This window comes from Mesoplodon bidens, assembly GCF_964165515.1.
Source record: "Mesoplodon bidens genome assembly, chromosome: 7".
Lineage (NCBI taxonomy): Eukaryota > Metazoa > Chordata > Mammalia > Artiodactyla > Ziphiidae > Mesoplodon > Mesoplodon bidens.
This window is the reverse complement of record NC_138164.1, coordinates 61,012,649-61,027,292: the sequence shown is the minus strand read 5'-3', so window position 1 is coordinate 61,027,292 and position 14,644 is coordinate 61,012,649. Positions and strand designations below refer to the sequence as shown.

Genomic DNA, 14,644 nt, shown 5'->3' with positions numbered 1-14,644 from the left:
TCTCTGATGCAGAATTAAAACAAAATATAAAAGCGTAGGAAATTCTGGTTGTGGGATGATGTCTTGCCCCCTGAATGCATCTATAAAACCTGGACAGAATCCATGGAACAGGCATTTGAGGACTCTACAAAGTAAATGATAGCAGTTAGATTGAGGGGAAAGACCAGAATTTGAAGGACCACTGAACTGGCAGTGAGTTTCCTCTTTCTGATCCTCAGCAACCTTAAACCTGTACGTGGGCCCCGGGTTGAGTACTGAGAAAGCTGCAGGGGAAGCCCTCTAACTCTGGCTCAAGAAGAGGGAAAGAGGACTCTCACATTGAGGCTTGGGGGTGGGGGGGTAACATCCAACCTTTCTTGTCTGTTGTTCTCTGTCCTCCTGCACCCCTCCCTCCAGGCAATCCCACAGTGGTGGCCACAATGGCAGTGGTGGCAGTGAGTGTCTATGGCCACCTAAAACTTCAATTTATCTTATGTATTACATCTACGTACACTGAAACCATATCAAATAATGTTGTAATTTTTGCTTTCAACAATCCCAGTAGTAGGGAAAACCCCCATTGATTTTTTTTTTCTACCTCTATCCTCCTGCCACTTGGCCCTAGATACATGCAATCATGAAAAGGACACAGCAGAGAAGAGTAACTGAACCCCCAGGTTTTTGGCCAAAGGACTGAAAAGTGGGGGGTTTAGAAGACTGGAAAGTATCAGAGAAATCACAGAGAGTGAGGAGTTCAGGAAAGCAACCCCATAATTTGTGACCTCACCCCTGAACTGTGCAGGCATGGATCTGATGCTAAGTAGCATACCATACACCTGAGTACTGAGGTATACAATAGACCACTGTCCAGATCTAAGACTGGCCATTGGGTGGCATACAACTGGGACAGATCTGAATAGCATTGCAAAAGCTTTGAAAACTGAACTGACATTGGAACCACAACCACAAAGGCAGGTCAGTACTTCTGACTCAAACTGGATGAGCTGTATGCTAAAACGAAAAATATTACTATTATCCATAAGATTTAAACAAGATCTAGACATTTAAAGCATAACATTCAAAATATCCAGTATTTAATCCTATGATACTCAGCATACAAAGAATCAGGAAAATCTCAATTAGTATGAGAAAAGACAATCAACACATGTCAAGGAAAAGATGACACAAATGTTGAAATTGTTGAAGATTTTAATAAAATGCTCCAAGAAGTAAGGGTGAATACTCTTGAAGTGAATGGAAAGGTAGAAAGTATCAAGAAAGAAGAGATATAAAGAGGAATCTAATGAAAGTATAATAACCAAACTAAAAAAACTCACTGATGAACTCAATAGCAGAATAGACATGACAGAGGAAAGAGTCAGTGAACTTGAAGATAAATTCATTAAAATTATCTAATCTGAACAACAGAGAGAAAAAAAGATTTAAAAATATTGCCCACAGCCAACATCATTCTCAGTGGTGAACAACTGAAACCATTTTCTCTAAGGTCAGGAACGAGACAAGGTTGTCCACTCTCACCACTGTTATTCAACATAGTTTTGGAAGTTGTAGCCACAGCAATCAGAGAAGAAAAAGAAATAAAAGGAATCCAGATCGGAAAAGAAGAAGTAAAGTTGTCACTGTTTGCAGGTGACATGATACTATACATAGGGAATCCTAAAGATGCTACCAGAAAACTACTAGAGCTAATCAACAAATCTGGTAAAGTAGCAGGATACAAAACTAATGCACAGAAATCTCTTGCATTGCTATACACTAATGATGAAAAATCTGAAAGAGAAATTAAGGAAACACTCCCGTTTACCATTGCAACAAAAAGAATAAAATACCTAGGAATAAACCTACCTAAGGAGACAAAAGACCTCTATGCAGAAAACTCTAAGACACTGATGAAAGAAATTAAAGATGATACCAACAGATGGAGAGATATACCATGTTCTTGGATTGGAAGAATCAACATTGTGAAAATGACTATACTACCCAAAGAAATCTACAGATTCAATGCACTCCCTATCAAACTACCAATGGCATTTTCCACAGAACTAGAAAAAAAATTTTCACAATTTGTATTGTGACACAAAAGACCCTGAATAGACAAAGCAATCTTGAGAAAGAAAAACAGAGCTGGAGGAATCAGGATCCCAGACTATACTACAAAGCTACAGTCATCAAGACAGTATAGTCCTGGCACAAAAACAGAAATATAGATCAATGGAACAGGATAGAAAGCCCAGAGATAAACCCACGCACATATGGTCACCTTATCTTTGATAAAGGAGGCAAGAATATACAATGGAGAAAAGACAACCTCTTCAATAAGTGGTGCTGGGAAAACTGGACAACTACATGTAAAAGAATGAAATTAGAACACTCCCTAACACCATACACAAAAATAAACTCAAAATGGATTAAATCTAAGGCCAGACACTATAAAACTCTTAGAGGAAAACACAGGCAGAACACTCTATGACATAAATCACAGCAAGATCCTTTTTCACCCACCTCCTACAGAAATGGAAATAAAAACAAAAATAAACACATGGGACCTAATGAAACTTAAAACCTTTTGCACAGCAAAGGAAACCATAAACAAGACAAAAAGACAACCCTCAGAGTGGGAGAAAATATTTGCAAATGAAGCAACTGACAAATTAATCTCCAAAATATACAAGCAGCTCATGCAGCTCAATATCAAAAAATCAAAACCCCAATCCAAAAATGGGCAGAAGACATAAATAGACATTTCTCCAAAGAAAATATACAGATTGCCAACAAACACATGAAAGGATGCCCAACATCACTAATCATTAGAGAAATGCAAATCAAAACTACAATGAGGTATCACCTCACATCAGTCAGAATGGCCATCAAAAAAATCTACAAACAATAAATGCTGGAGAGGGTGTGGAGAAAAGGGAACCCTCTTGCACTGTTGGTGAGATGTAAATTAATACAGCTACTATGAAGAACAGTATGGAGTTTCCTTAAAAAACTAAAACTAGAACTACCATACAGCCCAGCAATCCCACTGCTGGGCATATACCCTGAGAAAACCATAATTCAAAAAGAGTCATGTACCACAATGTTCATTGCAGCTCTATTTACAATAGCCAGGACATGGAAGCAACCTAAGTGTCCATCAACAGATGAGTGGTTAAAGAAGATGTGGCACATATATACAATGGAATATTACTCAGCCATAAAAAGAAATGAAATTGAACTATTTGTAGTGAGGTGGATGGACCTAGAGTCTGTCATACAGAGTGAAGTTAAGTCAGAAAGAGAAAAACAAATATTGTATGCTAACACATATATATATGGAATCTCAAAAAAAAAGGTTCTGAAGAACCTAGGGGCAGGACAGGAATAAAGACGTACACATAGAGAAAGGACTTGAGGACACAGGGAAGGGGAAGGGGAAGCTGGGACAAAGTGAGAGAGTGGCATGGACATATATGCACTACCAAATGTAAAATAGATAGCTAGTGGGAAGCAGCTGCATAGCAGAGGGAGATCAGCTCGGTGGTTTGTGACCACCTAGAGGGGTGGGATAGGGAGGATGGGAGTGAGACACAAGAGGGAGGAGATATGGGGAGATATATATATATATATATAAATGATTCACTTTGTTATAAAGCAGAAACTAACACACCATTGTAAAGCAATTATACTCCAATAAAGATGTTTAAAAAATTCAAAAATAAAATAAAAATAACAACAACAACAAAAAGGGTGAACAGAGCCTTAATGATCTGTGAGCCAGTACCTAATTTATGTCATCAGAATTCCAGAAGATTTTCAAAAAGAAATATTTGAAGAAATAATATATGAATATTTCCCAGATTTGACAAGACATAAACCAAGAAGTTCAGTGAAGCACAAATAGCAAGGTGAACCCAGCAACATATGAACAAGATTTAACCCAGAATGCAAGGTTGGTTTAACAAACAAAAATCAATCATTATGGGACTTCCCTGGCGGTGCAGTGGTTAAGACTCCACACTCCCAATGCAGGGGGCCTGGGTTCGATTCCTGATCCAGGAACTATATCCCACATGCATGCCGCAACTAAGAGTTCACTTGCCACAACTAAGGAGCCTGCCTGCCACAACTAAGGAGCCCGCCTGACGCAACTAAGACCCAATGCAACCAAATAAGTAAATAAATATTAAAAATCAATCATTATAACACATAATATTAAGACAAAAAAGGATAAAAACCACATGATCATCTCAATAGACGCAGAAAATGTACTTGACAGATAAAAACACTTAAAAAATTAGGAACAGAAGAGATCTTCCTCAGCCTAGTTAAAGCATTGACAAATGCACAGCTAACATCATACTTAATGGTGAAAGACTGAAAATTTTCCACCCAGGATCTGGAATAAGACAATGATATCATCTCTGGTCACTTCAATATTGCACTGGAAGTTCTAGCAAAGTAAATTAGGGAAAAAAAAAGAAAGAAAAAACATCCAGATTCAAATGGAGGAAGTAAACTCTCTCCATTTTCCAATGTTTTAATCTTCTATATATAACATTATAAGGAATAAACAAAAAACATGATTAAACATAATAAGCAATTTCAGTAAGGTTACAGGACACAAGATCAATATACAAAAATCAACTGAATTTCTATATACTAACAATGAACAATTTTAAAATGAAATTAAGAAAATTCCATTTATTATAGTATCAGAAGTGAAACCATTTATATGAATTGCCCATAATAGGTAAATCCATATAGATGGAAAGTAGATTGGTGGTTGTCACATGGGAGGGGGATGGAGAATGGCAGCTAATGGGCATAGGGTTTTTTTTGGGGGGGTGCAAGAAAATATTAGTGGTGATGGTTGCACAACCTTGTGAATATAGTAAAAATGAATGAATCGTACACTTTAAAAATGTGGATTTTATAGTTTGTAAATTATATCTCATTTTTTAAAAGAAAAAATACTTAAGAAAAGTTTAACAGAGTTATATATAATTACGTAGTTCTGTCTGCTGAAAGGACCTGAGAGCAGAGACACTACAGTTGCAATGAGCATACTTAGCACCCAGACCTTAGTTTCTGAATACAAGCAACCAGGGCTCATGGGGGAAATGCTTGATTCCAGGACAGGAGCAGGGAAAGTACATGGCGATTTGGAATACCTTGGAAGTAACAAATTATGGAAGTGCTCAAGGAATGAAGGGGACATATCAAAAGGACACAGGAGCCAGATTGAAGAGGCTACCATTGACTAACTCTAGGGCAATATGAGATTCAAAATAAGCAAAGTAATGAATTATAATTCATTCAGTAAAATTCATGAGCCCATACTGATGTAAAATAAATGAATAAGTAAATAAATGGGGCATCTCAGGATCCTTAATCACACCTGCAAAATTCCCTTTGCTATGTGAGGCAACATAGTCACAGGCTGTGGGAATTAGGACATGGGCATCTTTGGGGGGCCATTATTCTTCATACTACAACCCTCAACCTTCTATGGGCAGAAAGCAGGCCAAGATGACTACTCAGTTGTAAATACAGACCCTTGGTCATTCCAACATGCCCACCATAAGGGGAAGTGTAATGGAGAGGAAGTCAGAGTGGAAAGAGAAAATTGTCATTAAAATAGCTTTATTTTGCAAATTTTACAAATACATATAACAATGTGAACATATTGTTAGGTTCTGCCACCCCTCAATCCTGAGGGTGTTGGAAAGGGTTTGTGCAAGTTAGGGGCCTTGAAGCTTAAGCTTCAAAGGCTTCATGGTAAATCTGCCTCTGGTAGCAATTAAGAATATGGCACCCCCCCCCAAAAAAAAAAAAAAGAATATGGCACCTGGATCCACACCACCTGGGTTCAAGTTCCTGCTCTACACTTACCAGCTGTGTATGTTGATTGCATTGGTGTTACAGATCGGGTTCTCCAGAAGCAGATGCTGAGATGAAGTTTGAAGTGCAAGATATTTGTTAGGGATCAACATCTGTGAAAGGGACAGGAAGCAGGAAAGGGCAGAGCAAGAGGTCAAAGAGGCTTGACAAAGCGTTGATTAATGTGGCAGGAGGGCTAGAGCTAGTATTGCCTGTCGGAGCTCTCTCATGTTGGACTAAATGTCTGGACCTTTATTCCTTCACCTTGCTCAGTCACTGGATGGCTATTAATGCCACCTTAAGAACTTCCACTGGGGGACTTGCCTGGTGGTCCAGTGGTAAAGAATCCACCTTCCAATGCAGGGGACATGGGTTCGATCCCTGGCAACTAAGCCTGTGCGCCACAACTACTGAGCTCGTGTGCCTCAACTAGAGAGCCTGTGTGCCGCAAACTACAGAGCCCACGCGCTCTTGACCCCGGGCACCACAACTACAGAGCCCACGTACCCTGGAGCCTGCGTGTGCCACAACTAGAGAGAGAAAAACCCACACGCCACAACTAGAGAGAAGCCCACGTGCCGCAACGAAAGATCTGCATGCCTCAACGAAGATCCCGCGTGCCGCAACTGAGACCCGATGCAGCCGAATAAATAAATTTTTTTTCAATTAAAAAAAACCCTTTCATTGGATTTTCATAACAGGCTAAATTTCTTAGTATGACATGCAAAAACACTTCACAATCTGACAGGCCCAACCACAAGGAACTTTTCATCATCTCTGCAACTCAAACTATTTTCCATCTCCGAACCTTGGCATACATAGTACCTTCTCCAGGAAAGCCCATCCCTCCCTTGCCCGACATCTTCCAGACAATTCCTTTTCATCCTTTTGGACCTGCACACGTTGCCCCCTCTGTGAAGCCCTCTCCACCGTCTATGCATGGGGATGGGCTCCCTCCTCAGAGTTGCCCTTGCTCACTGCACAACCCTCGGTTACCCTGACAGCACTTTGTGGTTATTTGTTTACATCTCTGTCTCCCCTTATGAGTCCAGGGTTGGATCTGCTATTTCTCTTTGTCCTCAGCGCAGTGGAACAGGTGCTAAATATTTGTTAAATGAACGAATGAGTGAATAACACTGCCTGGGAAAGAGGGGGAAAGAATAAGTAGTAGGATATAATAATAATTTTGTTTGCTTCAGTGATCATGGGTATGTTGTGTAGAGCAGTGACCCAGGACCCCAGAGTTTGTGGTTGTATAGGTCCTAGATTTGTCATGCGCTGACCCTAATGGCCTTCACCCTCTACCTCCTGTCAAAATTCTACTCATCCTTCAAGATGGTTCAGACGTCAAGTTCTGTGTGAAGTGTTTTCTTCCCCTCTGGTCTGTCACAGCTCTTTACCCGCGCCGCTGTTACCATACCATGACATTTACTCTCCCGATTTCTCCATCAGAATCCAGTGATGTTTCTGCATTTCCGCCCCTTGATGCAGAGGGGTGAATATTTTTGGATGGCGTTGTACAGCCATAGACTGGTGAATTCATGCCTCACCACACCCGCTGCCTCAATTTCCCCAAGTGTGAAATAGACACAGTGGAAATGTTTTCCCAGGGCTGTGATTTAGTGGAGGGCGGGCGGACACTGAGGTTGCAGGCAGCCCACACGCAGTCTGGGGACCTAGGGGGCAAGAAGGTGGGAGGTGGAGAGCGAGGGGAGGGGTCAGAGCGAGGAGGAGCCGGGGGCGGGCCGGGGCGGAGCGTCGGGCGCAGGGCCGGACTGGAAGGTCTGAGAGGACGCGCGCCAGCGCCGGCGATGGGCCCCGCTGCGCGGCTGGCAGCGCTGTTGGCGGTGCTGGCGCTCCAGGCAGGGGACGCGGCCGGGGTCGCGGCGCGCGGGGACACGTTCTCGGCGCTGACCAGTGTGGCGCGCGCCCTGGCGCCCGAGCGCCGGCTGCTGGGACTGCTGCGGCGCTACCTGCGCGGGGAGGAGGCGCGGCTGCGGGATCTGACCAGGTGAGGGCACGGGGTTGGGGTCTGAGTAGGGGAGACCGAGTCAGAGGACGAGGCCAAGACACCGTGCCACGGGGTTGGGTAATTCTTAGGTTCATTGACACCCTGCCGGGACCTCACTTGCGGTGTTCTCACCGTGAGACTGCGATACCATGGCCCAGTGTGACTCCCCAGATACACCGTCATCCTGTGTGGGACCTCAAGACACTGTGTCACACTGTGTAGGACCTCTGACTCTGTCCCTCACACACACACAGTGGCACCCCAATCCAACATCACACCGCCAAGTTGATACACTGTGGAAAAGTGTGGAGCAGCGACTCCGAGGTGGAGTAGGGCCGCCCAAGGTGCTGGGTCAAGCTGTGTGGGCCCCCAGGCTCTGTGTCACAGAGACACAACAACATTGCAAGAGTGAAATGGAGAGAAGAGTGACACTGTAGCCACACGTGTGTTGACCGTGTGAGCCAGGGAACTGATGTTTAGTATGGGGTGACATTCTGTGACCATGTATGAGATTTACATGTCATTGAGACTGGGCAGGCATGACACTATGGGTATCATAGTCTGCATGTGAAGGATGCCGAATAATTGTCCAGGTCACTGTATGAATAATGCTTTGTGTTCATCAGTTTATTCAACACATATGTTTGAGTGCCTTCGATGAGCCAAGCACTGTTCCAGGCACTAGGGAGAGAATGGTGAACAAGACCAAACCCTGCCCTCTAGGAGCTCGGAGTCTGTAACATCATGATTGTTAATCTGAGACGTCCATCCTTCCCCTTGCTTTCTGCCCTCCCTTCTCTTTACACACGTAACAGCTCTAAATACTATAACTGAGATGTTATATGAATATGAAAGTATTTGACACCAAGAAAACACTGGGCAAAACCATAGTTGATGCTAGGGGATGCTGAGTGTAGTACACACCGGCAGATGCTCGGCCAATGTTGTTCTGCTATACAGTCAACAAACTACTGTAAGACTTGGAACACTGAGGCACTGTCACCATGTATCGACTCTGCAGTGTCAAACAATGAAAGATGAATGGTTGGATATGATACCCTATGTATGAATATGTGCTGTGCACCTTCTCCTGGGACACTGAGAAGCTCACAATATGAGAAACAGAGGTGTAACCACATAGTTATCTGAATATATTAATACTGTATTTATATCTTGTGACCCTCAGCTGAGCTGAGACCACAGAGAGCTATCTCACAGTGTGCCGCTGATAAAACTGTGAGCGAGTGTATGCGGTAGTAACACTGTTTCCAGGCCATATGGGAAGAAGGTGTGAGGGCCACTATGGCTGTGTGGGAGAGCCCACGTAGAAGGGAATCAGTTTGTGTGAGGAAGTGTATGTGAGAGATCTTGTTTGTTACTTAATGGTGACTGAATGATGATGTAATTTGGTACATGGTCTTAAGTATGTAGTTTGCTTATAAGTGGTTGTATGCATGTTTAAATTTACTGTTAGTTTGAAATAGCATGATGATACACACATATGTAGAGTATACATAAGTGTGTATTAATTATAACAATAAATGATGAGAAGTTCAATAATTCTTGTCACTCTTTGGAGTAGCATAGTTGCCTAGTGTTCTGTGGGCCTGTGCTTACAGAGCAAAATGATATAATTTTGTTCATTGGTGGAAGTAGAACAGACTCTTCTCTTTGATTCAAGATGCCATCCTGCTCCCTGCTACTCATGTGCTTGTTCTCATACCACTAATCTCTTTATTTGAGGGGCTTAGATGGAGATGGGTGTCAGAATCCTAATGCCGGGCCTCTTGGGGAACAGGTTCAGAAGAGAGAACTTGCAGTGTTGATCACTTCTTCTTTGAATTTCTAAATTTAGAAGTTAAATATTTTTGGTGTTGAAACTACTACTCCCTACCTCAAGTTAATGAATAAAAATTATACTAGTTATATTGGGTTGGCCAAAACGTTCATTCGGGTTTTTCCGTAACATCTTCCAAAAACCTGAACGAACTTCTTGGCCAGCCCAATAATATATACAGTTGTATACTAGTATAGTATTATGAATACTAGTTATATACTATTTAGCTAACCCCTACCTTTTTTTGTTGTTGCAGTTTAAAAAAACCACCAAGATTTAAAAAGTAGTATCAGCAGCAATTATTTCTGTGCTAGGAATTAAGCATTCAGAATATCTCAGAAGAACTGAAACAAAGCCATTTCTGAATTCCAAAGGAGAAACATTGAATTAAAATAGCCCATGTATTGTGGTTGGGTAACCTGTCCAGGCTATGTTTAATGCAGGGATTGGGTTGCAAATTTTATGTGCAGATTCTTGAAGGAAAGGATTTGATTTTCCATTTTCAGCATTTGTTAAAGCAAAATGCCATTTAGGAAACCCTGAGGTTTGAATTCAGCATCCAGTAACTCGGTCTCTGAAAACCAGCTATTTGCTCAGAGGCTGAGCATAAGGCCAACGTTTAGATTCCAAACCAGCCTCAGATAGCAGTTGATAGGTCTTTTTTTCTTTGTGTGACAGAAAGATGACATACCTGAACACTGAACTGAATTGTGTGCTGCAGTAGAGATCAAACCCCTGCCCTAAATAAATTGACACCATAATACAAAGTGGGATGTGAAGAGAACAAGATGTTGCTTTTGATCTGATGGGTGACTTGGAACAGATCTTCACCTCTCTGTCTTGCTTCTTTCTCTTTGTGCCACAGTTTCCTCTGATGCCTGTTATGCATTAGTTCTCAAGTTCTTTTCACTTGTGGAAAAGGTGATGGAAAGAAATAATAGAATGGTTGTGCCAAAAGGATTCATAGAGATATTCTAGACTAGACCAGTTCTGCCATTTTATAGAGGAGGAAACTGAGGGATAGTTGGAGGCTGGGTCAGGATACCTCTCAGGTCTCCTTCCAGCTCCTCCCTATTCAACTGTCTTATAAAATTCCTGCCCACTCAGCCTCAGTTGTCCCTGGACACTTACCCTTCAGGCTGAACTCAAGCTCAAGTCTTTGCTTGTAAGTGTTTTTCTCTAGCAGTGGAATATCTTTCGCTAAGTAGTTCCATATGGAGCTGAAGCAGGAAATAATGCGTAGTAAAACAAAATCCCACACCCTGGAGGCTGGTTTAGTTTCAAAACCCTAGAGTAGCTGCTCTCAGATACCCCTGTCTTGGGGATCAGAGACGTCCTGGGACTTGACAGGCTTCCCATTTCCTCCCTGGGGCACCCAGGTGCAGATCCTTTTTCCTTAGTTTATGCTTGAATTGAACGTTTGGCTCGCTAGAAGCACCTCTACCCAAAGCAAGTATTCTGTTTCAGGCTCTGTTTATAGTTGAGGTCCCCTTGAGAAATCCTTAGGTCTGACTGTTTCACGGGATTGAAATACGCCACCACCCTGCCACTCCCTCTATTCGTCACTTCCATCCCTTTCCACTCACTGAAGTCCTCCACTCTGGCCAAAGGACTCTTCTATTCTCACGTGCTCTTGCATGCATTCGTATAAATCCATATCCTTTTCACTTTGCTCACACTTCCTTTTTTAAAAAATATTTATTTATTTATTTGTTTATTTTTGGCTTCATTGCTGCGCACAGGCTTTCTCTAGTTGCAGCGAGCGGGGGCTCCTCTTTGTATGTGGGCTCAGTAATTGTGGCTTGCGGGCTCTAGAGCACAGGCTCAGTAGTTATAGTGCACGGGCTTAGTTGCTCTGTGGCATGTGGGATCTTCCCGGACCAGGGCTTGAATCTGTGTCACCTGCATTGGCAGGCAGATTCTTTTTTTTTTTTTTAGCTTATTTATTTATTTTATTTATTTATTTTTGGCTGCATTGGGTCTTCGTTGCTGCACGCGGGCTTTCTCTAGTTGCAGTGAGCAGGGGCTACTCTTCGTTGCGGTGCGTGGGCTTCTCATCGTGGTGGCTTCTCTTGTTGCGGAGCATGGGCTCTAGGCATGCGGGCTTCAGTAGTTGTGGCACATGGGCTTCGTTGCTCCACAGCATGTGGGAACTTCCCGACCAGGGCTCGAACCCGTGTCCCCTGCATTGGCAGGTGGGTTCTTAACCACTGCGCCACCAGGAAAGTCCCCACACTTTTTTCTTTTACTTCCATTGTTGTTATTGTATTGTTTTCAAAATTAATAATTTTAAAACAAAGGGAAAAAAGTCTTAGAGGGCAGGACTAGAACTCTTAAGTCTGCCTTACTATAACTAATAACTTTCAACAATATAAATCCTGTTAGAGGGTTAGCAATGGAATAACCATAGTATGCCAGGAAAGGAAACAGCATCTTTTGCTTGTATGAACACTCTTGTAGGACATCGAGGAGGAGAGAAATTAATGAGGAAGATCATCACTTCTGGCCCCAACATTTCTGGCCATTTTCTGCAAATGTTGGCAAACCAGAAAGGTTGGAAGCATGCTGGATAACCCACCTGTTCATTCCCCATTACAACCATCACCAGTTTCTATATGATCTGCTTCCTAAATATCTCTCTTGAAACCATCCCATTCTCTGCTCCCACTGTCACTGTTATGGTCTTTCCGCCTCTGGTCACTTCCACTTCTAACCCCTCCTCCCCACCCTCTCACAGATTTATATATGTAACGTATCATAGTGCATTCCACTCTCACTTAAAACCTTTTGCTGCTCCTAATTGCACGCAGGGTAAAAACCAAATTTCTCAGCAGGGTCTATGAGGTGCTCCTCACTTCTCCAGTCTAGTCTCCCCATCCTCCCAATATACCCCGTGCTCCAGCAATACTAAACGGCTTGTAATTTCCCTGTTTCTCTCTGTACCTTTGCATATGTTGAACTGTCTCTGCCTGCCTTGGAAGGAAGCCTCCTTCTCCCTTCCTCATTATTTGCATTTACCCATCAAGTCAGTTTATTATCTCCTCTGTGAAACCTTCTCTGACCTGCTCTGGCCAAATTAATCACCCCCGTTGTGTACTCTCCACTAAGCCTTGTTCTTAAATCTGGTGTTGCACCTGTAATGTAATTATTTGTGATCTCAAAGGCTGCAAGTCTTTAAGATGAAGGTTATTGTCTTATTCAAAATTTTGTTCCTAGCTCCTAGAAGAATGTATTTCATTTATTCTTTCATAGAAATATATATTGAACTTAGGAAAAGAGTGTGATGAGAAATCAGCTATTTTCTTGTCCATGAAACCCTTGATTGGACTTCCCTGGTAGCACAGTGGTTAAGAATCTGCCTGCCAGTGCAGGGGACACGGGTTTGAGCCCTGGTCCAGGAAGATCCCACATGCCGTGGAGCAACTAAGCCCGTGAGCCACAACTACTGAGCCCGTGTGCCACAACTACTGAAGCCTGAGAGCCTAGAGCTGTGCTCTGCAACAAGAGAAGCCACTGCAATGAGAAGCCCGCGCACCACAATGAAGAGTAGCCCCCGATCGCTGCAACTAGAGAAAGCCTGCGCGCAGCAACGAAGACCAACACAGCCAAAAATAAATTTTAAAAAAATAATAATGATAAATTCTCCTTCTCTTCTCCTTCTTCCTCTCCCTCACCCTTTCCCTCCTCTTCCCCTCCCCTTCCCTTTCACCATCCTTTCCCCCTCCTCCTTATTAAAAAAAAAAAAATCCTTGATCATTGGACCCTGTCTTGCCTGTTTATCCTCAGCTTCCAGCATGGAGTCTGACATCTAGCAAGTGACTTACTGAATGATCAAATATATGTCAAGCCTCTGTGCCTTTGGACACTTTGGTCTCTGTTGGCTCAATAAAACTACTCTCCTCCCTTCTTTGTTCTAGCTCCATGGGAAACAGTGTGGCAAAATCAGCCAAGAACCCCAGCTTCAGAGTCAGGCAGGCTTGGGTTCATTCCTGGCTTTGTTGTTTACCAACAGGTAGCCTTGTTGCAGTTTCTCCTCCTGTAAAAAGTGCATGATAAAATCTAAGCATCATTGGGGGGATTAAATGAGACAATATGTTTAAACCACTTAACAGGATGCCTAATACATGGTAAGTGCTCAATAGTAGCTACTGATATTTTAACTAATCCTTTGGAACACAGATCAGGTGGCATATCCTCTGGAAAGTCTTCCCTTACACCTTCTAACTCCCACCTGGGTTAGGTGCCCTACCTACAAATTGCCAGAGCATTTCATAGCATTATATGCTCTCTTCTCTCATAGCACATATCACAGTTTTCATAACTAATTCAACAATGTTTTTGAGCTTCTACCAGATTCTAAGTTTTGATTATAGAGTGATAAGAGAAAAAAGGATTTTCTTATTCGTGACCTCCTTGAGAGCTCCACTCTCTCTTGCCTTTGGGTCTCGAGCATCTAGCATGATAGCTGACGTACAAAAATTGACCAGTGGAGACTGACTCGCTGAATGAACAAATGAATGGACCTACTTTTGTTGTGTTGATAGTTTTCATATTCTTTGTGCTTATTGCTTAGAATATTACATGAGTCTCAAGGGGTTCAGCATTTCATTTTTAACTACTTTACATGTGCATACACCATGCCAGCCTTCACTCGGTAGAGTGGTTGTATCAGTAGGTGAGATCATTCTACTCCTCTCTTTCAGATTCTATGACAAGGTGCTATCTTTGCATGAAGATTCAGCAACCCCTGTGTCTAACCCTCTGCTTGCATTTACTCTCATCAAACGCCTACAGTCCGACTGGAAGAATGTGGTACATAGTCTGGAGGCCAGTGAGAACATCCGAGGTAATGAGGAGGAGGGCTGGAGGGTGAGAGAAGATTCTATCTCCTGACTTAGTGGAAAGGAGAGAGATTCTGAAGGGATGTGATG

The 14,644-nt window shown here is 42.6% G+C and overlaps 1 protein-coding gene across 1 annotated transcript in view; it reads left to right on the top strand.

The window, feature by feature from the left end:
• Positions 1–7,553: 7,553 nt before the first annotated feature.
• The window catches only part of P4HA3 (prolyl 4-hydroxylase subunit alpha 3), a 37,177-nt gene continuing 30,086 nt past the window's right edge, over positions 7,554–14,644 (top strand). Inside the window, exons 1-2 of the mRNA XM_081239116.1 lie at positions 7,554–7,876; positions 14,417–14,559. Of these exons, the coding sequence (XP_081095242.1) occupies positions 7,677–7,876; positions 14,417–14,559 (343 nt within the window). The 5' untranslated portion in view covers positions 7,554–7,676. The remainder of the gene's footprint in view (positions 7,877–14,416; positions 14,560–14,644) is intronic.